The sequence below is a fragment of the Myotis lucifugus genome, unplaced genomic scaffold (genome assembly GCF_000147115.1).
Source record: "Myotis lucifugus unplaced genomic scaffold, Myoluc2.0 scaffold_593, whole genome shotgun sequence".
Lineage (NCBI taxonomy): Eukaryota > Metazoa > Chordata > Mammalia > Chiroptera > Vespertilionidae > Myotis > Myotis lucifugus.
Window position 1 is genome coordinate 102032 of NW_005871641.1, and position 25548 is coordinate 127579.

The 25548-nt window shown below is 47.3% G+C and overlaps 1 protein-coding gene across 1 annotated transcript in view; it reads right to left on the reverse strand.

Annotated features, from left to right (window-relative positions):
• The window catches only part of TTC7B (tetratricopeptide repeat domain 7B), a 146438-nt gene that overhangs the window by 97974 nt on the left and 22916 nt on the right, over positions 1–25548 (reverse strand). The window contains exons 3-4 of the mRNA XM_023745863.1: positions 24332–24462; positions 16526–16647 (exon numbers count right to left, since the gene is read on the reverse strand). Of these exons, the coding sequence (XP_023601631.1) occupies positions 16526–16647; positions 24332–24462 (253 nt within the window). The remainder of the gene's footprint in view (positions 1–16525; positions 16648–24331; positions 24463–25548) is intronic.

A 25548-nucleotide genomic window follows, 5' to 3' on the forward strand; every position in this document is an offset into this window, starting at 1 on the left:
TTGTTGTTGCTATCCCTCTCTCTGAAATCAATAAAAACATTAAAAAATTATACACACACACACACACACACACACACACACACGTTGAGGGCCTACTGTGTACAGAGGAGGCAATAGTGATTCAGCCAATGAATATGCTTCCCCAGGAACTTATAATGATGCTCAACTTAACCCTAGAAGCCAAACAGTTTTTAACACAGTTGGACTATTCAATCTAATAATATTTTTAACAAACAAACCAGTATCGCACATATAAGGACTGTTCTCCTAAGTATTCACCTGGAAATCCACATCTTTGTTGATAAACGTAGGCATAACAGAGCAGGGACTCTGGAGCCAGACTGAATGGGCTCAAATCCAAGCTTTACAACTCACTCGTGTTGATCTGGGGAAAGTGCCTGAGCCTCAGTTTCCTCCGCTGTAAAATGGTGATAGCAGATGTGCTCACCTCATAGACTGGTTGCAAGCATTAAATGAGTTCATACATGTAGTAAGAGCTTTCTGGGTGTTTGCATTATTACCACTATTATCCTCAAAACTCTGCCATTGCTCCAACAGTTTTGGAATTCTGGAATCTACCGTCTCGGCAATTTATAGCGCAGGAAAGTCTGTTTTACTTCTTTGGAGTCATTTAATTTTGAAGGGGGAAAAAGGCATTCCCCAGTTGGACCCATTCATTCACTTTGCTATTTATTGGAAAACCTATCATGTCCTCAATGACAAGACAACTGATGTTGGGTGAGGCTAGGAAAATGCTCCTTCTCTGGGACGCTGGTCACTCTCAGGAAATCATGGCGGCATCTCCTAAGATGCCAGTGTCCATGGGGAAGCGTGCAGAGTGTCCACCGAAGGCCACAGGCCCAGGGCAGCCCTGAGGAGCCGAGGGCCCAAGGTGCTGGCGACTGGCTCTGTCCTGTCCTATCTCGGCGAACGCAGCTAGCACTGGAGAGAGTTCAATCAAAAGGGCCAGCCCAAACTCACACGTGAACTTGGGTGGCTGAGCCACTGACGGTGGTTTGAGTGGCTCAAACTGGAGGTTTGGGCAGTTGAACCACCAGGGCCTTATGAGAGTGTAATTCTAAGCTGACACTGTAGTTTACTTCCACGGAGGAAAGCGTCTGCGGCAGGTCCAGCCGGAGCTGGAGGACGGGGTGAGGAGAGGAGTGGCTGGGGCTCCGCACGCCCTGCCTCACGCTAATGACACGGAACACGGAGGAGCACCAGGCAACTCCACATTCACCTTAAACGTCAATAAGCACATTAGTAGAAGAAAGACAGTTGAGGAGGTAGAAACGGTCTGCTACCAATATGAGTTCAAACACTAATCGATTCTTAGCAGCAAAGTCACACAGATAAAAGGATGTCTGACTCTCCTGTTCCCAGGCCAGCTGGGCTGTGAGCGGGAGAAAGGCAGAAAGGACGTGGGGGAAGGGCAGTCCTTCCCCCCGTGCCACACCCTGGAGCTGACAGTGAAGAGCAGGGTAAGAGCAGGAGTTCCCTTCCATTCCAATCAGGAAACAGGAGGCTGCATTTACAAAACCACCTCGGGGACAATGTTTCAAGAACTATGACTAAAACAGTCCAAGGGACTCAGTTAAAAAAAAAAAAAAGGCCTTTCAACGTAGGGGTCACTGGTCCCGGTGGCTTCAGGAGCCAGGCAGGTAGCAGGCCTGGGTGAGGAGCGGCTGGGGGACAGAGGGGAGCCACTGTGGGGTGCTCAGGCCCAGGCCTGCTCAAGGCGTCCCGTTCCCAACCAGGCCTCTTACACTCAACGGGGAAGGAGAGGGCTCTGCTGGGCAACTGGTACACAGGAGCCTCTGATCTGCTCCTGGGGAACCAGAGCGGTTTTGCTCAGTGTGAGGCCTGCCGCTGGGATTCTCATTCTCGTGAGTCGTGCCAGACAACTTGCTTGGGCCTGGGAAAGGCAGTAAGTTGGGGACAGAAAAGAAGAAAGGGCAGCCCTAGCCGGTTTGGCTCGGTGAATAGCGAGTCAGCCTGCGGACCGAAGGGTCTCGGGTTCGATTCCAGTCAAGGGCACATGCCCGAGTTGTGGGCTCGGTCCCCAGTGGGGGGCGTGCAGGAGGCAGCCGACCCATGATTCTCTCTCATCATGGTTGTTTCTATCTCTCTCTTCCTCTCTCTTCCTCTCTGAAATCAATAAAAATATTTTTTAAAAGGGGGGGGCAAGGGTTGAGCGTGCTCAGGAGCAGAAGGGGAAGGGAGAAAGGAATGTGAGACGTGGAAACGTGGCAGAGGGAAAACACCCTGATGCCAGGCACACGCCGAGAAGGGTAGGAAGGAGGGCAGCAGACCTCACCTGCGTCCTCATGTCTGAAATGGGACTGTGCCTACTTCCAACGCCTGGGGAAGCTCCTGGCCCAGTGCTCAAAATTCCGTCAAACGTCCCACTGCCCAGCCATCCGCTGCCTCCCACCACCCGCCATCTGGCCCTCCGTCCCACAGATAAACATTTATTGGGCAGAAGCCCAAAGCAGCCACTGGTATGTTTGTGTATCTTTGGCTTAGCAGAAAATAGTGCAAAATCAGAACTGTTTTCTATTATATACTATGTCAAAGTTTTCTTCTCAATTAACAAGTATTTATTTAGCACCTTCTGTAGTTCCGTGCGTGAGAAAACAAAGGCTCGGAGAAATTATGTAACATGCCCGGGATCGTCACGCAGCCTGCAAACAGAAGAGTTGGTGTTTGACACGGGCCCAATCGCATTCCAGCGCCAGAAGAGCTGCCGCTGATGCCTGCCGTGCAAAAGCCCGCAAACAAACTGGAAACTGTGACTAACTCCCGTGACACAAAAACAAAAGCATCACAGAGGCGGGAAGGGAGAGAAGCAAGAGAGGCTGGGAGCAGCAGGGCCAGATGACGCCTCCACATGGACTCACTACATGGGCTCGAAAGAAGGAGCGGGATTTGTGGCCCCTTCCCGTGGGGAGGATGACAAGGGGACAGCAGAGACAGAACTCGGAAGTAAGACAGTCAGACAAGGGGCTAACGTTGACAAAGTGATGGCGATATGGAAATGGGTCTGTCCAGAGGTCGTTAGGACAAGCTTCTACCTGAAATCCTCTCATCCTTGCCTCATTTATTTGGCCCTTCCCAGTGAAAATGCACACCAATTACTTAGATGGTAGTTTGACTGCACCTATGAGCCACCTACAGAGAAAAAGCTTTGTTAAGCACCTTATCGGGGCCAATGCCACCTGTGGGGCGAATATTTAATTTGTGCAGGGGAATGAGCTATTTTCAAGCCCCTCTAAGCCATCTACAAGAGCTGACATCTATACTAATAAAAGGGTAATATGCAAATTGGTCAGGACGCCCTCACCCAACAACCGAGTAAAGGTCGAACATCCCCCGAGGGGTCCTGGATTGGAGAGGGTGCAGGCTGGGCTGAAGGGATCCTCTCCACCCCGTGCATGAATTTCGTGCACCGGACCTCTAGTCCTATATAATAATAGCCTAATATGCTAAGTGTCTGACCATTCGACCAGTTGCTATGATGTGCACTGACCACCAGTGGGCAGATGCTCCAACTGGTAGGTTAGCTTGCTCCTGGGGTCTGGGTGATTAGGACTGGGCAAGACAGGCCGGACATGCCCTAGAGCCCACCTGCGGTCCCTCCCCGGTCCTGATCAGGCACCGGTGGGGTACCTCAGCCTGGCCAGCACCCTCTTGCAATCCAGGACCCCTTGGGGGATGTCAGAGAGCTGGTTTCGGCCCAATCCCCACAGGCCAGGCCGAGGGACCCCACCAGTGCATGAATCCATGCACCAGGCCTCTAGTTTACCAATAAACCACTGGCAAGACAGTTAACAGTTATTTTACTCTCATCAGCTCCCCGAGGACAGTGACTGGGCCTCACATGCCAGGATAGAATAAGACCCGGCTGCATACCTACTGCTCACAGGCTGCTGTGAGGATCACACGAGGTAGCAGTCCTTACTCAGTGAATGCTAGCCATCATCATCATCTTCTGCGGAGGCAACAGTAGCCAGTTCCAGGCCATCCCCTAGCCTCATGGTCAGCAAACCACGGCTCGCGAGCCACATGCGGCTCTTTGGTCCCTTGAGTATGGCCACGAAGTTTCAATCGAACTGTACGTGTGTGCCCACACGTGGTATTTTGTGGAAGAGCCACACTCAAGGGGCTACAGTTTGCCAACCACTGCCCTAGCCCATTGTTCCAGATGGTTCTCCAAGCAACCTAGTGAAGCATGCTGGATTTCATTACCTCCAACGGACAAAGAGGGAAACTGGGTCCCAGAGAGGGGAAGGGTGAGATCTGCCAAAGCTCAGTGAGTGAGTGGCAGAGCCAAGACTAGAACCTGGACCTCTTGATTCCCAGTGCAGGGACACCTCCTGCCCTCTGCTGGGCACTGTTCTGTCCCACCTTTTACTGTCCCCCTCCCATTCTTTTTTAACCATTTTATTGTATAAAATATAGATACAGAAAACCAAAAAAAATCAAATATATTGCTTAGGGAATTATTATAAGGTAAACACCCTTGTAATTACCACCCCCCCCCAAAAAAAAAGACCATTGTCACTCACCCTCTAGTTATCTAAATAAATGGAGAGACCTTGGATTGGAAAATTCACTATTGTTAATATGGCAATCCTCCCTAAATTGATCTTGAGATTCACTGCAGCCCTTATCAAAATCCTGGCAGCTTTTTTTTTTTTTTTGGTAGAAATAGACAAGATGATTCTAAAATGTATATAAAAATATCAAGGACTGAAAATAACCAAAATAATTTTGAAAAAGAATGAAGTTAGAAGACTTACTCTATATATTTTTAAAACCTGCTATAAAGTTATATATTCAAGCCAGTGTGGTATTGGCTTAAGGATAGACATATAAATCAATGAAACAAAATAGAGACTCCAGAAATAATAAACCTTTACATTTATGTTCAATTAGTTATTTTTTACTAATGTGTCAAGGCAATTTTATAGGAAAGGAGAAGACTTTTTAACAAATGGTGCTTAGACAAATGGATATTCAGATGCAAAAAAATTTAACTCAGACCCTTATCCCATACCACATGCATATTAACTCAAAATAGATGAAAGATCTACAGGTAAAAGTAAAAATTATAAAACTTGTAAAATAAAACATGGGAGAAAATCTTTGTGGTTTTAGATTAGGTGAAAATGTCTTAGATATGACACCAAAAGGATAATCCATAAATAGAAAAACTGAAAAATTGAATTTTATTAAAATTATCTTTTCCTCTTTAAATGACATCACTAAAATTGAATACAAACCACAGACTGGCAGAAAATATTTACAAATGCTATATCTGATAAAGAATGTGTATCCTAATAATGACAACCCAAATGAAAACAGGGCAAAATAGTCAAACAGATATTTCACCACAGAAGATATAAGAATAGATAACAGGGACAGGAAAAGCTGCTGGACAACATTAATCATTAGGGAAATGCAAATTAAAGCTATAAACCCACTAGACTAGCTGTAAGTTAAAAGCTGGCAATACCAAGAGCTGAAGAGAATGGAAGGAAACTGGGACTCTCAGACACTGCTGGTGGAAATGTAATGTGGTGCAGCCACTTTGGAAAACAGTTTGGCAGTTTCTTAAAAAGTTAAACATGGACTTATCAGATGACCCATCCATTCCATTCCTATGAATCTATCCAAGGGAAATGAAAACATACGTCTGCGGAAAAATTTGTATGCAAATGTTCACAGCAGCCTTCTTCACGAGAGCCCCAAAGTAGAAACAATCCAAATGCTCATCAATTGGTGAATGGACAAACAAAATATAGCATATCCATACAACGGAATAACTAACAAAAAGGAGGGGCCTATGGGTACATGCTACAATGTGGGTGAACCTCAAAAACATTATACTAAGTTGAAGATGCAAGACATAAAGGACTCAGATCCCACTCCTGACACCAGAAAAAGACAAAAAAAAAAGACATAAAGGACTACTAGATATTCTATGATTCCATTTATGTAAAATTTTTAGAAAAGGCCAATCTATAGAGACAAATAATAGCTAAGTGGTTGCCTGGCACTGGGGGTGGGAGTGGGGCCTGATTGCAATAGGCTTGAAGAACTCTTTAGGATGATGGAAATGTAAAGCTGAATTGTGCAGATGATTGCACTGCTGTATAAATTTATTTAAAACTATTAAACTGTAGCCCAGCTGGTGTGGCTCAGTGGTTGAGCATTGACCTGTGAACCGGGAGGTCATGGTTCTATTCCCAGTCAGGGCACATGCACAGGTTGGGGGCTCAATGTCCTGTGGGGGGCATGCAGGAGGCAGCCAACAAATGATTCTCTCTCATCATTGATTTTTCTATCTCTCTCTCCCTCTCCCTTCCTCTCTGAAATCAATATATATATGTATTAAAAAATAAACTGTATATTTATAACATTTGTGCTATAGAAAGTATACCTGAATAAAGCTGCTAAAATATATATCAGCTTGCTTTCTGATAATTCCTGGCTATTGCCCCTTCCCCCATTTTTACGTCTACCTTTTCCTTCTTTTGTCTCTTCTTGGTCAATTTTCATTCCACTCTCAGCAGTTTCCCCTCGCTGTGGGGCCCAGTCCCAGGAAAGAGCCCTACTGGGTCAGACGGGCCAGGCTGCTCCCACCCCACAGACCTTACTTCCCATTTTCGGCTGCTAATCTCAAATTGGCTAGAGGCGCTCTCCAATAAATACTTGTTGGCTATTTTAGGGTCTCCTGTTCTCTGGTCCATCAGATGTCCCATGGCTTCCTTCTGCTCTCACCCACACAAATGCAAATTACATGCTAGCCTGGAGCTGTTGGTAATTTGTCCCCATCAGCCTGTCCTTAGGAATTCATGAGTATACCCTGTCATCTAGTTTTGTTGTAAATGTTGTTCATGGGTTTTGGTTTTCCTATCTGGTTACTGTGTCTTTTTTATGTGGATATATGAGGAGATTCAAATGCCACCACTGCTGTTATCATCTTCCCAGATTTCAGTTGCCAATTCTTACCTTCCCATCAGGGAGCTGACAAACCCTTCACTTACTTGTCGAGCCCATGTATAATGCTTACTATGTGCCAGACACTGTCCAAACACACTATAATTACTAAGTCACTTAATCCACTAACAACACTATGAAGTAGGTTCTATTCTTATCCCCAGTTTACAAGTGAGAAAACCGAAACACAGAGAGATTAAATAACTGGCCAATGTCACAGTAAATGCAAGAGGGAGGATTCAAACCCAGGCAGCTGGATCCAGAGCCAGCGCTCTTGGACCACTAGACTACGCTGCTCTCAAGAGCTTATAAAGTGTATCTGGTCTGGGAGACCTAGCATTCAACCATGACTACCTCCTGTCCCCCAATCCTCCCTAACAAGGGGAAATCTTACCCCTCCCTCAAAGACCAAGTTCAAATGTCAATTCTAAAACACTTGAACTCACCCAGACAAGCAGCTTTTTCCTCCTTCCTCCCCTCCTTCTTCCCCCTCCCATCCTTCACGCTGGTGCTTTTCACCAGGTGTTACACGTACTGTTGGCGTTCTTGTCTTCCCCATGAGCTCAAAGAACATTGGTATTCATCTCGTGCCTCCAGAGCACACCCTAGTGACTGTCCCCTAGCAGACTCTCAACGAACATTCGTGGAATTGAGTAGGCAATTGTTTTCCTTCTTAACTAGCTCAAAATGTACTTGGAAAGCAATAAAACTGCATCTTTTTTGAAAAAAAAATCTGTATTCAGAGATTTTACCAAGTCTGGCTAATGTTTTTCTGGGTATTTTTTGGAAGAAATACAGCATTGGATTCGTCGTGATATTTTAGTGGCTTGTTTACAACATGCAGAGACGGCTGCTTCGGATGCTCTTCTGCCAGATTCAAAGGAGAACCAGCTACCATGCCCACCAACCCAGCGCCTGCCAGCAGAGCCAGGACGCAGAGCAAGGACCCGAGCGAGGACGCAGAGCGAGCAGCCGAGGAGAGCTACAGTGTGTTGGTGCTGGGCCTAGAGAATTAGCACCAAAGTCACTTGTGAATAAGAAGTCAAAATTCAAACCTAAAGTAGAGAAGGTGGAAAATCCAAACATCAATTGAAAAAAGAAATTCATTAATTTTTTAAAATCTTGTAATTTAATGCAGGACTTTGATATGAGAACATACATTTTTATCACAGATTTCCTTATTGGTGGTGTACAGATCAATGGCAGACATTGCTACACAAATACAAAGGCAGGTATTTGTAAGAATATGTATGGCCCCTCTCATTATCAATAGAAGGTTCTAGTGTTTCCTTAAAAAAAAAAAAAAAGTAAGAAATTCTCCAAAGATGTCTCAGTCATTTTCTGGGCTGTAGCTTAATCTCTCTAAGAGTTGACTAAAAATACCTCTGCAAAAAAGAAAAAAAAGAAGAAAAAAGAAGGAGAGAAAAAATGATTTAAAAAGAAATAGGTAGGAAGTAAAAAAACCTGGGGCCTCCACCCCCACCTTCCCTCATGTGAAATATTAATGCATTTGACACCTAAACCAGGGGAGGGAAGAAGTAGGTTAACCATGAGCCAGAATAAAGATGCTACGCGCTTCCCCACACTCCCTCCCGGGCAGCAACAGCATGGCCTGCTCTGCAGCACAGACATTACCAAATTACCCAGAAAGCTCCCAACAGTCAGAGAGGGTGAGCCTGGCTTCCTTCTGTCCAGACAGGATGTGAATTCCTCTTTCCCCACACACACGTGTCATTTCAATGCCTGCCCTTGCGGGGCTGCCTACAGAGGCCACACTAAAACACTCTCCTGTGCTTCTGTGTCCAATTTCATTCAGCCCGTGAAGGGTTCAACTCCAAGAGTCACATATTCTTTTTAAAATGTGGGTCTGGGAGGCCCTGGGAGCAAATGTTCTGAAACAACTAACCCACAGAAGACAATAATTCTCCTTCCTGTGGTGGGAACTCCGGAATTCCACCCAGATGTGTATGTGGTACGCTGAAGTAAGGAGGCCTACAGCACAAAATGCTGCCACGCCAGGGGCTTCTAGAAATGAACGAGTCTGCCAGGGCCTGCGTAAGGAGTTTCTTATAATAAAGCCACCATCACTGTAAATACCCCTTCCCCCCAATCTCAGAGACAGGGCACAAAACAGAGGTCCCTATGACCCAGAAAAGCTATTTGTTCCTGAGATCAAGGAAATCATTTGACACCTGGCCCCCTTCACCCCCTTTTCACACAAGGACATCATATGCAGGAAGACCTAGATGGTCAGTGACATTCTCCCTCTTTCCCACCAAGAAGCAGCAATCAGAGCAGCAGGCCCCATGAAGCCAGTCCAGGTGGTTCTGTTCATCCTTACATCCCAGAACCTAGCACAGAGTTCGATAAACATATCTAGCTTTCAATACATGTATGTTGCATTAACTACGCTTAAAGAAAACACACTGCTAGGCATCTGTGAGCCACAGCCATCTCAGCTGAAAATGAGTTCGTTTGTTCGTTCATTCATTCATTCATGTCCAACTGTACACCAGACACTGCTCTAGATACAGATCCCTCCCCAAATAAAACAGACAAAATTCCTACCCCAGTGGAACTTATATTCCAGTGATTGGAGACAGACAGTAAACAAGTTATATCAGGAAAAAATACAATGAGGACAAAGGGTTAACAAGTTCCTTTCCTCTTCTGCTTGAGAATTTGACCTTAGGTTAACTTTCCAATTCTGTTTCCCCGGAAACCTAATAAAGATATAATGTCAATTATGTTACTAGGCAACATTGCTTATGTTAAAAAATGACCCTGGGGGGCACCAGAGTGGATAAAGGGGGTCAACTATTTGCTAAAGGAAACTGAACTTCCGGTAGGGAGCACACAATGGAGTACACAGATGCCCGCCCAGCCCATCCCGCCCCTGCACTTGGGGAGCCTAGAATGACCTCCCCGTGCTTCTGCTGAAGCCAAGGACAGACCATCACGGAGCCACCCACCTTCCTGAACACTGACAACGCTTCCAGGTGGCACAGGACTCTGAACCCTCACTACGTGCTGGCACTTACGAAGTGCCCTGAAAGCTATTACCTGGCCCCCATGGTTCATCCCGGAAGTGGTCTTGGAGATCCAGAATTAACATTGACAAAGATTCCTTTGTTTCCATACTACAGTTCTGGTGGCGTTAAGGGATGAGCCAGACCAATATACATTTAAACAAACCAGGGAAAATTGGCTGACACTTTTTCTGACATAAATAATTACATCTGGACTGGCATTTAAAAGTTCTTATTCTCTAAGTGGAATGCACTCCTTGGAGCCATGCTACTTAGTACTCCATTTTTAGAAGAGAGTACTGAGTGTGGGCAACGTGGTCTGGGTGGTTAGAACTTGAACTGGGTGTCAGTGGATGTGCAGGTCCCAGCTCTGCACCCACCAATGGTGTGGCCCTGAGTAAATCATATTGCCTTGTTTACTGACTATTTCCCCAACCAAGATGTCAACCCCATAAGGGCAGGGACTGTCTGACTTGTTCACTTAGAACAGTGTAACTAGTGAGATTCTTGATAAAAATTTATTGAATGAGCCCGGCTGGTGTGGCTCTGTGGTTTGAGTGTCAACGCATGAACTAGGAGGTCATGGTTTGATTGCCAGCAGCGTATATGCCTGGGTTGCAGGCTCGATCCCCAGTAGGGGGCATGTAAGGAGCAGCTAATCAACGATTCTCTCTCATCATTGATGTTTCTCTCTTGCTCCCTCTCCCTTCCTCTCTCTAAAATCAATAACAACATTTTTAAAGGGAATAAATAGCTACTGTTCATTTTTTAAAAAGCACAAGGGAATAAATAGAGACTTTTTAAAAAATTACCGAATGACTATTGAATGTCATTGATTCCTCTGGACCTGATTCCTCATCTATAAAGGGAAGCAACTAAAACAAATGTGCTCTCATACATTTGAGCTCCTGGGTTCTCAGCTATTACAAACATTTCCCTGAGTAGGGAAATGTGAAGTGCTTAGCACAGCTACACTGATCAACGTCTTCAGGGCACATGACTGCCTGGGTGACATGTGGCCTCACCACGGTGGCCCTGGCTGGCCAGTTGCAAGGCTCAGCTTGCTCAATGAGCTTCCCTCCTGAGCTGCTGCAGTAAAGGAAGCCGTCCGTCCCCTTACACGGACTCTCTCCCTGGCCCTCCCTCTCCCTTTCCACACATCCTCCCTCACCCCCATCTTCCTCTCAGTCAACTGCTCAGGTCGGAATGTCACCACTAGCCAAAAAAAAAAACAAGTAAAATGAGCCACGGCCAACTGAAAGGGTACAGATGACTGCTGGCACTGGACTCCTGCCCAATGAACCACCCGCTTCTGGGCCCTTCCTGATATCCCAGCCTCATGATCCACTAGCCTCTCCATATGTGGAGGATAAATTCTCTATTCCTTAACCTGGTTTTCAGTCTCCCACCATCTATCCCTCCAGCAGGAACTCTACCTTAGAAATTAAAATGGAAAAGGAAGTAACATTTAATGAAAATGACTTACCTACAATGCCACCACTTCCTCCTGTTTCATTTGCTCCTCTTTCCCCAACCTGGCTTCTGCTCTTAAACCATCCACCAAAAGTCTATTCGAGGTCACATGCCTTCCATGTTATCCACTCCAATGCCCTGGTCTTTGCCCTTATTAATATCACAGCACCATTCAACACAGACATGGTCCCTTCCTTCTCCCGGCACGTCCTCCCCTGTAGGCTTTCCCGGGACACACCCTCATGGCGTCCCTCTGACCTCAGGCAGCCCCTCCACAAGTTCCTCCCCTTTATTCAACATCCAACTATTGCTGGGTCTTGGGCAGTCTTTGCTTCCCTCACTACACTCTGTCCCTTATTGATTTCATCCAGGCCAATGTGATGAAACTCCTGATTTATCACTCAAGCTCCAACCTTCCCTCTGTGCTCATACATCATCCTAGTTGACAATTCCACTCAGCTATACGTCTCATAGGCATCTCAAACATAACACATCCAACGGCAAATCCTTGATAGCCCCATTTCCAAATTCGATCCTCTCCTTGGCCCCACTCCATCTAACCAAGTCTCAAGAAATCCACAGACTTCTATATAAACCTTCACTCCAAGCAGACTGGCCTCCTTACACCCTGCAGGGTATGTAAGCCTCTCAGCACAGGACCTGGCACATAGTAGGTTTGTTCAGTCGTCCAACAAGTATTGATTGAGTGTGGCTACCTGCCAAGAACTGTGCTTGGTACTACATTGGTGAATTTAAAGAACATAACCCAGGTTCTCAGGGAGGAGATAGTCTAGTAAAGGAGACAGATAATGAGCCAGTAAACCAATGTACAGAGTTACAAATCGTAGTCAGCACTGGGAAAGGAATGTGTGCAGTGAGAGCGGGTAACAGAAGGCACCTGCTTACATGGGGTGCTCGGCAGGGCCCTCCAGAAAGTGACACTGAGATCAAGACTCGCAGGAAGTAAGTGGCCTCCCAGACCCACGCTTCTCTGGCAATTCTGGCTGCAAAGACTCACGGTGTGTGTGTGTGTGTGTGTGTGTGTGCGTGTGAGAGACATTTCTCCTTCTCAGGCTGAGGGGATCCCCACGCTGAGGTCGTTTTCCCACCCAAATAACATCCAATGTTACTGCGTCAGCCCAGTCAGCGCCCCCTCTGAGATACTGTTATTAGGTGTTACCCTAGCTAACTGTTAACGCATCGTCAGCAGCGCCCGCTTAAACCAGCCGCCTAAACAAGTGCCGCTCCTTAAACACTGGTAGTGCGGGGCTCAGCAATGCAATGAGTGACGGGTGCCTGCTTCGTGAGCTTCCTCTTTAGCTGCAACCTGACCTTCATCTGGTCCCACGTCCCCCTGGAAGGTCAGCGGGCAACGCCAACATGGGAAATTACCATTGACCACTTGCTGTTTGCCTGATGCCTCCCGGTGTTTCCACATGCGTTTTCTTATTTGTGCCTCGCCACAGCTCTAAAGTGGGTGGGGTTAGCTCTATTTCGCAGATAAAGAAACGGATGCCTGGCCCTAACCAGTTTGGCTCAGTGGATAGAGTGTCGGCCTGCGGACTCAAGGGTCCCAGGTTCGATTCCGGTCAAGGGCATGTACCTTGGTTGCAGGCACATGCCCAGTAGGGAATGTGTAGGAGGCAGCTGATCGATGTTTCTGACTCTCTATCCTTCTCCCTTCCTCTCTGTAAAAAATCAATAAAATATATTAAAAAGAGAGAGAGAGAGAAAGAAAGAAAGAAAGAAAGAAAGAAGGAAGGAAGGAAGGAAGGAAGGAAGGAAGGAAGGAAGGAAGGTAGGAAGGAAGGAAGGAAGGAAGGAAGGAAAGAAAGAAAGAAAGAAAGAAAGAAAGAAAGAAAGAAAGAAAGAAAGAAAGAAAGAAAGAAAGAAAGAAAGAAAGAAAGAAAGAAAGAAAGAAAGAAGAAGAACGGATGCCTGGTGAGGAGAAGGCTGGTCCCATACCAGGCCTCTGGCCCCAGGGCCCTTGCTGCCCGAGCCAGCGCCTCCGTGGGCGAGGCAATGCGAGAACCTCGGAGGCAGCTGTCCTGGTCCTCTGAGGCTCCAACTCTCTGACTTCACCCTCTGCAGAGCCTGAGCAGGATTTTTTTTCATCCTTAATAGGCCTGCCGCTGCCACCCGAGGGAGAAGAGACACAGCTGGAAGCAGATGTGAGTGTGTTCCAAGTCAGCCCCGCCCCGGACACTGGGGTGGACAGCAACCAGAAAGGGGTCCGGGGATGAGAGGAAGGGAAGAGAGGGTGAGGAAAAGGGGGAGCAGAGGGACCAGGAGAGGAAAGAAGGAGGAACAGGTGATCTGTGACATGGAGGTGAGGCATGAGGGAAAGTTGGCAAGAAAACCCCAATCAGCGGAGGCTGGGAACCATCCCCTGGGCGGGTCTCGCACCAGGGCTCAAGCCCTCCCTCACGGAAGGCAGACGCTGGACAAAGCCACTGTCTGAGGGTCCAACCAAGCCCCTCCACACGGAGTGACCGCAGGGGTGCAGTGCTAAACGGACTGAACCCGCAGCCAGGTCGCCGTGTGTAAAACAGGGGCCATGCTACTTATACTGCCGACCTCTAAGGTGCCAAAGGACATGAACGAGATGCCACCATGAGGAGCAAGGACGATGAAGGCCAAGTACTTGGTACACAAAAGCATCCCTGGGGTCTGAGGGATTAGGAGGGGTTAGGGATTAGGAACTGGTCCAGGGATCAGGTTCTCTCTGAAGGAGACTCAAGGTCACTAGTTTGGTGCTCACTCTTGAAAAAGATGGGAAATTATGAAAGAATAAAAGTGATTACTATAACTCCTTAAATTCTCGGGGATGACAACCAAAAACTGAATATCTTTAAGTATATTTTTAAAGAAACAGATGTGCTTTATCCATTTCTGTCTCTTACGGCAAAACTCTTGTCTAATGCATTTCCCTGTCCCTGAGAATCAGTCAGACCCTGTCCATGACATGCTCCCAGATGCCCGTTTTTAAAGTGCGGGAAATCAAAAGGTGCGAGACAAGCACGGAGCAGACACATCAGGAGACGGAGCCAGGGGAGGCACCGGGGCGCAGGGACAGCAGCTGCCCCATCTGCCTCTGCTCTCGGGGATGCTGCCTGTAGGTGGCCACTGACAAGTGACCCCCGGTGTGGCCCTTGGGCCCTGAGGAACCCTGATGGCACTTGGCTTGACCAAAACTTCCCACAGATTCCTCTCCTTCCGGGAATATTTTGTGGTTCTGAAACTGGCTTTTACCTCCACCTCCCCCAAAAGTAACCCCTCGTCACTGCTGCACAGCCCAGCCTCCGAACACTGCACTCGAAGGCACGCTGTGGAGTAGCTGGCCCAATGCCATCACAATGGGTCTTCAGAGCCCAGAGAGAAGGGCAAGGACAAGAAAAGAGAAGCATAGGCTTCCAAGTTGAGCAGCCCCTTAACTTTGGCCACATCAGTGGGAATCCCCTTGAACTTGGGTAAAATGAGAAATGAGCCAGTAAGCAATTCCCGGCGTGTAACCCATCATCTCGTGATAAATAACACACCTCTCATCCTCATTACTCTTCAGCTGGGCTCAGCGGGCAGCCGTGTCTCATGGCAGGAGGTCAGAGCCCAGTGGCCCTGCTGCTCCTCAACAAACAGCCTTCGGAGATGAAAACATGTTACCCAGCCCATCCTTATCAACCTCACACAAAGCATTTTCGATGGAAGGGGTGGGTGTGGCTCCCCGGAGAGCCCCCAGGAAATTGCGTATCCACCACACAGCTCACAGGTTAGAGGGAAGGAGGGTATTGGTTGGGGGTCCTCTGTGATGACCACCATTTATTGTGAAAATGGAGAAAAAACAGACCACTAGAAAAAAAATTCCGCATTCCCTCCCTTCTCCCTCTATCTACTAGTAAAACAGCAAAACTCAGCTTAGAGGGCATGCACCATCGCTCAGACGATCTCAATCAGTGGCAGATGAGATCCAATTTGAGCACATCTTAGTGCCAAAGCCACCAAGCCATTCCAAACCTTGGGGTGCCTGGTGTGGACTATGCCAATCTGAGCCAGTGGCCCTCAGAGCACAGCAGGCCTTGCCCACAGTTTAACAGGCTCTGGGAAATAGGCCAATGGAAATTGGATGTGTGTGGCTCTGGGCCACCAGGAAGATGGAATCCCACTTCCACGAGCTGCGCCCCAAGGTTTGAAGCTCGTAACAATGAAGAGGGAGCAACTCCATTGTTCATGTATCCAGAGGCTGGGACTCGTCCTAGAGGAAGGGAACAGGCCTCTGGGCCTCCATGCACAGCCCAGCAGGAGCTACAGAGGAACCGATACCTACTGTTGGTCTTCATGCACATCTATCCTGCAGCACAATGTCAAAACAAGGGACAGCTGAAGAGATTTGGAACAGAATCATGGCATTTCTCATAAGAGCAACACAGAAAAGAAACAAACATCAAGTGCATTAAAGAGCTCTCTCCCTTACATTCAGGCTCTCAGACCCTCTTCAAAGGCAGCTCAGGAAGAAAACGTTCTTGTGTGGCATCACAGCCGCGCTCACTTTCATAAAAACTGTCTGAGCCTGGCCAGTGTGGCTCAGTGTTTGAGCGCTGACCTAGAAACCAGGTGATCAGGGTTCGATTCCTGGTCAGGGCACATGCCCGGTTGCGGGCTTGATCCCCGGTAGGGGGCGTGCAGGAGTCAGCGATCCATGTTTCTCATCGATATTTCTATCTCTTTTCCCTTCTCCCTTCATCTATCTAAAATCAATAAAGACATATTTAAAAAGAGAAAACCGTCAGAGACCTGGCAAATTGGATTCTCTGAACTGATCAGCCATTCCGAGGAAGATGAGCCTGGGTGCCAGGGTTTCCAGCTCATTCCCTTTTCCCCTATGTTCATTCTTTTTTTTTAAAAAATCCAATTATCGTTCATATTTTAAATAGTTTTGTTATAATAACTAAACTGAAGGCAGCGTTATAAGGCTTTCTATTCTCCTTCTTGAGGACCTTGATTAAAAAATAAAGAAGGCTTACCCATTTTTGAAATAGAGGACATGGGCTCTCTGAAGTCCTGTTTCTAGGAAAAAACCTAGTTCTTGATCGTGGGGAGCAGGGCCAGGCTTAGGGCTTCTGTTTTGAATATTAGTAAGTATTACCTAGAAGGGGAGAAAATCGGAAAGCTAATCAGATCCACATCCAAGTCTACTTCCTTCAAACCCTATCGCTAAATGCAGTGCACAACTGGAAAACGCAACGTTTTTGCAAACATCTGTGCAAAGGCCCTGGTGCAGATGTGCCAGGACCAGGAAAACAGAGAAAACGACTGTGAGACAGGAGGCAACCAAGCAACCTGGGGACAGGTGGGGCCCTGCTGGCACTGGGGGCTGAGGCGTGAAGGACGCTGATGCGTGCCTGGTGCCAGGAGAAGCATTAGAGCTGGAGTGGCTCTGAATGCCAGGCTGTTGACAGAGAGGCTGAATGACACAGAAGCAGGTCCCAGCAACGGCCAGAAACAGTCATCACCCACCAGAGGCCGAGGTCACTCACTGGCTGGCAGATGCAGCTTCAGCCTCACATGAGCTTGACGAGCTCAGAAAGGGCTGAGAAGTGCTGTGACTGGCACTGGCCTAAAGGTAACCGGGGAAGGCAAACTCTCCAGGCTCCCAAAGTGAGGCCTGTGGGCTGAGCAGCAGTTGGCTGTTCTCAAGGGGCAAGTTGAGAAAAACAACCTAAGCATCAAGTCTCCCGCACTTGACCTCTTGTCAACAGATAAGGAGGCTTTAAAAGCTTAACTTTGTAGCCTTGCAGGAAAGACTCCCTACTAATCAGGAGACAGGATTATAAGTTGAGTGGGTCACAGTGATGTACACAGAGGCCACTCTCTTTAAACTCACAAGCCAAATACAGCACTCATCCAACAGAAGCTGCTGTGGCTCATTAAAAATCTATACGCCCAGCTGATGTTTCTCAGAGGCTAAGCATCGACCTATGAACCAGGAGGTCACAGTTCGATTCCAGTCGGGGCACATGCCCGGGTTACGGGCTCCATCCCTACTAGGGGGCGAGGGGTGCAGGAGGCAGCCGATCGATGATTCTCTCTCATCATTGTTTATATCTCTCTCTCCCTCTTCCTTCCTCTCTGAAATCAATAAAAAGGTATTTTTAAAAAATCCATACAAGTGCTCTCTAAACACACTGACCGCATCTATTGGAAGTCAGGAGCTCTTTAAAGACCCAGATGTTAGTCAAACCCCCAAATATTCTAGAGGTCTTGAACTTATTCTCCAAGTGGAGTTAAAGCAACCGCTAGTTCTCTAACTTGCAAGGTTTGGGGAAAAGAAAAGTAGGAGGCACCCAAATGGACAATATGTCCTGGAATGAAATCCAGTGGGCAACCCCTGAATTTGAACTGCATCCCAGCATCTTATCAAAACTGCCCGGCTGTTTCACGACGTCTGCAAGTGCAAACAGGTAGGTGTTCCTCCCACCTCAAAAAGCATGGGTGTTTTTGGCTCGAATGCAGGCCCCTCCCCCACCCTTCCTCCTCCAGTGATGGAGATGCACACAGTGGGGACCTGAGCACTTGTCCCTTCTCCCTTAAGTCTCTCTCAAGATGACTCCATGCATTCCTCTGAGCTTCAAAAATCAGCTACATGCTGCCAACTCTCACATTTATCATCTCTAATGCAGACTTGCCCTCTGAATTCCAGACTCATATATCCAACTACTTCCACGTGGAGGTCCAGCTCTGACACCTTTAAAAATGATCCTTCATGGGCTTTTGAGGATAGTTGTTAATGTCAAAGAATGCTATGAGTATTTTAAAGCAAAAACAATCCAGTATAGTATGAAATTTAAAATCATCTCAAAATTCTACCACAGAAATAACCAGTTAGCACTGATTGAATAACAGTCCAGATATCTCTGTTATCAGGAGAGAAAGATAAAAATCATTTTGCAGAAACTGAGGTTGTGTTCTGTGTGTGTTCAAATTTAAACCATTACATTTAATTTTAATGAAAATTGATAGAAGAAACTAAAGTGTGACCAAAGTAATCACTCAACTTTAAAGAAAAATGTGTTTTTTTTCCACCTAGTTCATAAGAGGTCTCTCTAAAGTTTAAAATATCTCATATTGTGTGTGTACGTGTGTGTTTGTGTGTGTGTGTGTGTGTGTGCGCGCGCATGTGCAGGGAAAGAGATGAGAGAAAGTAGGTGATTCTTTTATCTACATATTTCAACTTTATACAGTATCTATTGATTCACAGTAAAGATGAGGAGATTAAGATACAGTATTCATATTTCATACTTCATATCACCTTCTTATAATCTATTTATATAAAAGGCTAAGTGGCTGACCGGCCGTTCATCCAACCGACCAACCAGCAGGTACATATGACACTCGCAATTTAAAAATAAACATTGACTTGCACATGCGTGATACATATAAAGCGCTCGCTGGCGCCAATCGCACACGTGTGTTTCAATCTGTCATTGTCGATCGTGAATTTGGTTGACACTTCTATTATAGAGAAAGGGCGAATAGCGATATTAAAATATTTCTTCTAATTAATTTCCTTTCAATGTGCATGAATCTGTGTACCGGGCCACTAGTTTGTAATGAAGAAGAAAAAAGACAGCTAGTAAACAAATAGATGAAAATAATTCAACCTGTCTGATAGTCCAAGAAATGCAAAAACTAAAACTGCAAGGGCCATTTTCACCTAGCAAATCAGCAAAATGACTTTTATACAGCAAGCCTGTCAAGATTGCACAAAGCCACTCCCCTCTTGCACGGCCAAAGGTAGCGGAGCTTAGCCTCACTTGTAGAGAGAAGTGGGCACAGTATGCAATAACGAAAATGTTAGAACATAACCCCGCTTCTGGAGACCTGCCCGTAAGAAACAAGGTGAAGCAAAGGACAGCGCCATCTGAAGGAGGTTCCCAGCGCAGCATTATTCCCAACCAGAGGTCACACCTGACAGTCAGTTCATTATACCATAGAGCCCACCCTGTGATACAACCTGAACACACTTCCAGGTCCTGATATAATGTTGAGTGAAAAAACACAGGTTAAAAATACTTTAATGCTACACAATTATGAAGGCAAAGACTGACTGAGCATGTATAAAAATTAAAATGAAACTTTTCCAGACTTTTCTAAGTCAGCTTTAAGGATGTGGCAGCCTCCTCTCCAGCTACTCAGACGGCAGCCTCCAAGCCCGAGCACACGGCTGCCCGTCATTCCTGACCTTCCCTGAAGGCAGTGTTCACGCAGATACGCTGCCTTAGCTTTGAGCTGTGACCCGCGGCTGCGGCTTGAGCGAAAAGGCAGGGACAGGAAAGGGGACGGGAAGGAAGACTCCGTCCTTTCCTATCGTCTCCCATTTGAAAGCCAACAGCACAGCCACGTGGACCTCCAGGGTCACGCCCTGCCTTTCTCACGCTGCACTGAGCACTTGTCCCAGGACATCTGGTTTGAATTCAAGACACAGTAACTTTAGTCTAATCCAGTTCCGAATCCAACACCTCAGCTGTGTCACTGCACATTCTTCCCGAGGGAGGACATAATAACCACGGCATAATAACGACCCTGCTGACCGCTGGGCGACTCCTTGGTGAGCAGAGGAAATCTGGGCTGGACCCTACAACATTGGGGTCCGGTTGTTTCTTTCAAAACCCCAGCACTGAAACAGCCCCAAGCAGGTCTGTGGACGTCCCGTAATTCAGCAGCAACTCCTCTGCTGAAGGGTGTGAAGGAATGAACTGTCAGCAGAAGGTAGGGTTCCACCCTGGCACAGCCTCTGCTCGAGAAGGAGCACCAGCTGGTGGGCTGATGCTTGCAAAGGACAAGGACAGCATGATTTCATTTGCCAAACGCAGGGCTCGCGCTAGGAGAGTCAAGGATGAAGTCATCTTTATTCCTGTCACTGCACCAGCAGAAGCTCCTGGCGGGGCAAATAACATTATTTGCTGTTGGCATGATGCCACCACCTGAAGGTAAACGAATCAAGGCCATCCTGTGTCCTTTCTAATTCTATCTGCTCTAATTCAATTTGTTTGATTAAATTATTTTATGTACACAATTTTAGAGCTATTTTTTACTCCCCTTTAGAGAACAAATTATCGGAGAAAAATATTAGTAGATGTCTCTGTAACCCTAAAATAACAAGGACAATACTGAACAAATATTTAATGCCCACGGCTTTTGTGTATTCACATTTTCCTTGGCTCTGCCTCCACATCAGGAACGGGGTGGGGGACGGGGGAGGGCAGAGAATAACACGTGGGAAGCTCCTTGCATCCCAGCTAAAGACACACAGACTCACGGTTCTCTAGCCTCAGACCAGTCAGGCAGTATCAGACCCACCATGAAAATGGAAAGCTAGACGCAGTGACTGGACCAAGGTCAAACAGTCAGGGGTGAACAGAGGTCCAGAACCCAGATATCACATAGGGACTCCAGGCAGAATGTTGAATCTTCCACACAAGAAAAAGAAAGGCGGTGTTCAATGGTTGAGCGTCAACCTATGAACTAGGAGGCCATGGTTCGATTCCCGGTCAGGGCACATGCCCGGGTTTTGTGCTCCATCCCCAGTGTGGGGCATGCAGGAGGCAGCTGATCAATCATTCTCTCTCATCACTGGTATTTCTATCTCTCTCTCCCTCTCCCCTTCCTCTCTGAAATCAATAAATATATATATTTTTTTTAAAGAAAAAGTAATTTTTTCCCATTAACATTCCCCTAAAATTTTTTTAACATTTTAAATAAAACAGTGTGTTTATAATACTCCAGATTTTTACCTAAATATCTGAAATCTCCTAAGATTAGGACAGATTCCACTGCCAGGTGACACAGGAACAGAGAGTGACAAGGAAATTAACATTTTCTGTGTGCTGACCATGTACTTACTGGGAAGAACATGAGTGAAATCATTTTATCCTCACAGCAACAGTCTAGCAATTATTATTGCTATTTTACTAATGAGGATCCTGAGACTGTACAGAGAGGCTGAGTAACTTGCCCAAGTTCCACGGCTAAGATCCCAATACCAGCAGTCGCTTGGCCGCTGTGCTCTGCTGCCTCTCACAGCTTAAGTTAGCTCCAGGGGAAGCCAAGATCAGCCCCTCCCTGAAGAGTCCCCACCTTCAGGGAGCAAACATGTCCAACATCACTGGACATAGCCACTTTTAGGGAAGCTCGGAGAATAGAGCTGCCTGAGAAGTACAACCCAGTGTTCCCAAACGGAAAAGTCTGGCCACAATGTTCCACCTGTCCTCAAAGGTTCTCCCCCAATTTTATTCTTGCCAGTGCATGAAGTTAAGAGCCAACTGATAAGGAAAATGCCCAAAGGTCCTGGCAAATAGAAGTTTCTTCACCATAGAATGGCTGGGAAATGAGGGGAAATCACTGAGTGACGGACTGCCTTGGCCCGGCAGAACCAACACAGAAACAGAGCATGTGGCGCTTTCTACTTACAAGAGCTGCCTACCCAGAAAATCAAAGCACTACTCGCCCAAGCCTGCCCCAGTCCTGGACTTCCCTCAGATGCTATTTCCTTGAAATCTGTTTTCAATTTTGCATAGTTCTCAAGTCATTTAAGTTCAAAAAAATTTTTTAAGTCCAAGCAGGTATCCTCATTGTCTTGTCTCATAAAAACCCTTGAACTTTCACTAAGCCTGAAGGTCACTTACGGAAGGTCATTTCTCCTCTAGACTTCTCATCCATCAACAGGTCGCTTCTTGAGCACCCACTACAGTCAAAACAGATGTCTGGTTCACTCAACCCCTCTCGTTGCTACTCTCTCGACTTGCTGGATCTGGGGAGGCTCAAAGTGCTTTCCCAGGAAGGAAAACTCAGACTGGAAAATCGAGCCAGAAACGTCAAAGTCGTCTACACACCCTGAGACTGGACTCTGGGCCGAGGCTGCTCCCCACGCTACTAAGAGCCACAGTTCGCCTGGCCAAATACTTGGTGAGCGTTTTCTATATATAAGGGTGTGGGAAACCACAGTAGCCTGGGACAGGGAAGCGAGTAAGCGCTGAATTAGGTAAAGAAAAAGCTAGTTCTAATTCTAGCTTTGGCCCCAAATCCCTCCGTGCCCTTGGGCTCTCCCTTTCTGGGCATTTTCTTCTCAAAACCTAACGTCCTATGATCACCATTTCCCCAAAACCATCAAAAAATTATTTTATATCCTATGAGTCCAGTGGTGAGTGGGTAGTTATAAACGAACAAGACAGGAAGTACATCCCGACTTGCCAATTCCCATGCCATGGAAGACACGGGTAACAGATGAACCTCCTTCCTCCCAGCCGGAGAAGGCAGCCCCTCCAGGATAGGGCTGGGCAGCCGCTGGACAAAGATGGTGCAAAATGAGGGCCCGGAGAGGCGAGGGCTGTGGGGCCCACAAGAATGGCTCAGCCGGGTCAGCAGTGTCCCTGCCGGGAGCCCGGCTCTCGAGGAGGCAGGCAGGGAAAACCATGTGACTTTGAAAGCAAGCTGCATGGTCATTTCTCTAAAGATCAATCGTAACTTTCGAATAACAAACAAAGAAAAAAAACCCTTCCTCATAGCAGCCTTCGGATAGAACACTTTGGCAAGATGGCCAGACGTCTTCCTGAATTCCCAGAGGTGCCGAGCCGTGGCTGAGAGTCCATTCTGGTGGAGGCCAGGCCAAAAGTCACTCCACCGCCCTCCCCGCTCCTCTCTTGTGCTTCCACCTCCTCTCCCGGCCTCCTACAAGGCAATTCTGATCCTCATCACACACATTATTTATGAAGAAATCACTTCCAGTCTGTACACTTATAAAATAACAAAAACAAACCCTGACTTGGTAGTCCCTCTCTATTCTAATCCTCACAGAGACAGAGGACCTATGAAAATGATGGGAAACAATATCATGGTTATTTTCAAAGACTCAGAGGATTTCTAATCATTTCAAAATACCTCGCAGGATACATCTCGGGGTCTGAAGGGGGAATACCCTTGTTGAGCCTTGGTTAGACCCCAGAAAGCTCTGCTGGGGGCAGAGTTTAGTAAAAACAAGTGTCATTCATTCAAGAATCCTGGGCTAAGTGCCTTATTTAGATGACCTTTCACAATCCCCACAAGAACACCGTGAAGTAGGAGCCATTATTATGCTCCTTTTACAGATGGGGATGTGAGGCTGAGAAGTGAAGGAGCTTAGGCACGAGCAGAGCCAGCGACAGAGATCCTTCCAAACAAGAAGTGACTCCTCCCTGGCCCATCCTGCTCCAATGCCCCCTGCCCGAGGGCGTGGGCTCGGGGTCTCTTGCCCACTCACTCCCTGGTCAGGTGTCCCCCTGTTAGCTGCTGGTCTCCATTCCCCACACGACAGGTAAACCAGGGACTCTGAGGAGAAGCCGTCCCCGATGGTCTCAGGGGATACACACCTGCTCCGAGCAGGTCGGCTGAGAGTCCCCAGCAGACCTCCGGCAGAGCCTTCAAGGTAAAGCCTCCCAAACCCAGATGTACATGGTGCTGGTACAGAGTCCACCAAGGACACGTGAAGATCCACCCACTTTGCGAAGGAGAACGGACATAATAGCCAGCTTCAGGGTGGAAGGGCATGAGCAGAGGCACACCGTCACTTCTGCTCAGAGCGTGTTCAAGTGCCTTCCCAGCACTGACCCGTCCATGCTCACGAGGCGCCACGGTCGCCACCAGATTCTCCTCGGCATCAGGGAGAGTAAGGAAAGCCTCGCGCCCAGAGGCGGACAAGCCGAGGGCTTTCCCGAGGTTGACCACAGTCCTCCACAATTTGATTTGATTTGATTTTTTTAAGTATCCACTGGAACAAATGCATGGTCCTCACTCACCCTTTCTATCTCTTGGAGGTACAGGAGCGCGATGTCCCCCGCTTTCTCATAGCAGGTGATGACCTCCTGTTCCCGGTCCGCGTGGAGGTTACTGGTAGAAGAGGAAACAGGCAACTTCTCTAAACAAAGTCCTAAGAAAAAGATCAAACACAAACACTGGGTGAGTTGCTTTTCATGGGGCTTAATTTTTAAACTATTGCTCGCGAGGTTGAGGAAGTGGCCGCAGGAGCCCACGAGTGGTCAGAGAAGCAGATCCTCTGTCCTGCTCTCAGACAAATGGAACATCAGAAAGAGCATCCATAAGTTACAGAGGAAAGAGGCCCCTGGCCGTGCTCAAAGCACCGTTCGATTTTGATATCCAGTCTGAGGACTTGATCACCGTGACCCCGTTCAGACCAAACAGAGCTTCTCAGTCAATTACATCCCAAGGTCCTTAAAGAATTTTAAAGGTAAGTTAGGCTCGTGGAACAAGACCAGCTAAAGGAAATTTTCTATCTCAAAATGTACACTGAACCAATCAAACATAAAACATGTTTAGATGCTCTCAGGAGGCTCAGTTACAAGAAAAATCGTCCAACTCTCAGCCTTAGCGTTTGGGTTCAACATCACACCATGGACCACCTCTCAGTTCTGGGCTAAGAAAACACCCAGAACTTTGCTTTGTGGGCATTTTTTTTGCAGATGGAGGAGGTTCTCTCAGCCAAGAGAGATTTCAGGGCTGGGATGTATGAAAGGCTGAAAAAAGAACAATGCTGAGGGCAGCAGCTACAGCCTGACCCCAGCCCTGGGCACCCGGCCTGGAGCAAGTTGGACTCAGGGTTCCACCCACAACCGGAGGCAGAGGGACTGTGTGGAGGGTCTCCGGTGCCCCTACCTGCAATAGGGCTGCTGCGCCAAGTGCCCTGGGATGCAGTATACACACACCCCGCACATCCCCCTCCATATAAAAGTGAGACAAGGCTTACTACCGACAGAAACAGGGCTTGCAATTGGAAGGGGGCAGACAGAGTCGCAGGAAAACCCACCCACTGTGCAGACGAAGGAGCTGAGGTCTGCCATGGTGAAGCAAGAGACTTGCCCCAAACCTAAAGATCAGTTATCAGCACCACGGGAATCAGAATGCAGGCCTTTGGCCTCCCAAGTAACACCCGTCATTAGTTGCTGATTTTCAAAGTGGATGCCACTACAGAGAGGGGGTCAGACACACTAAAAACATC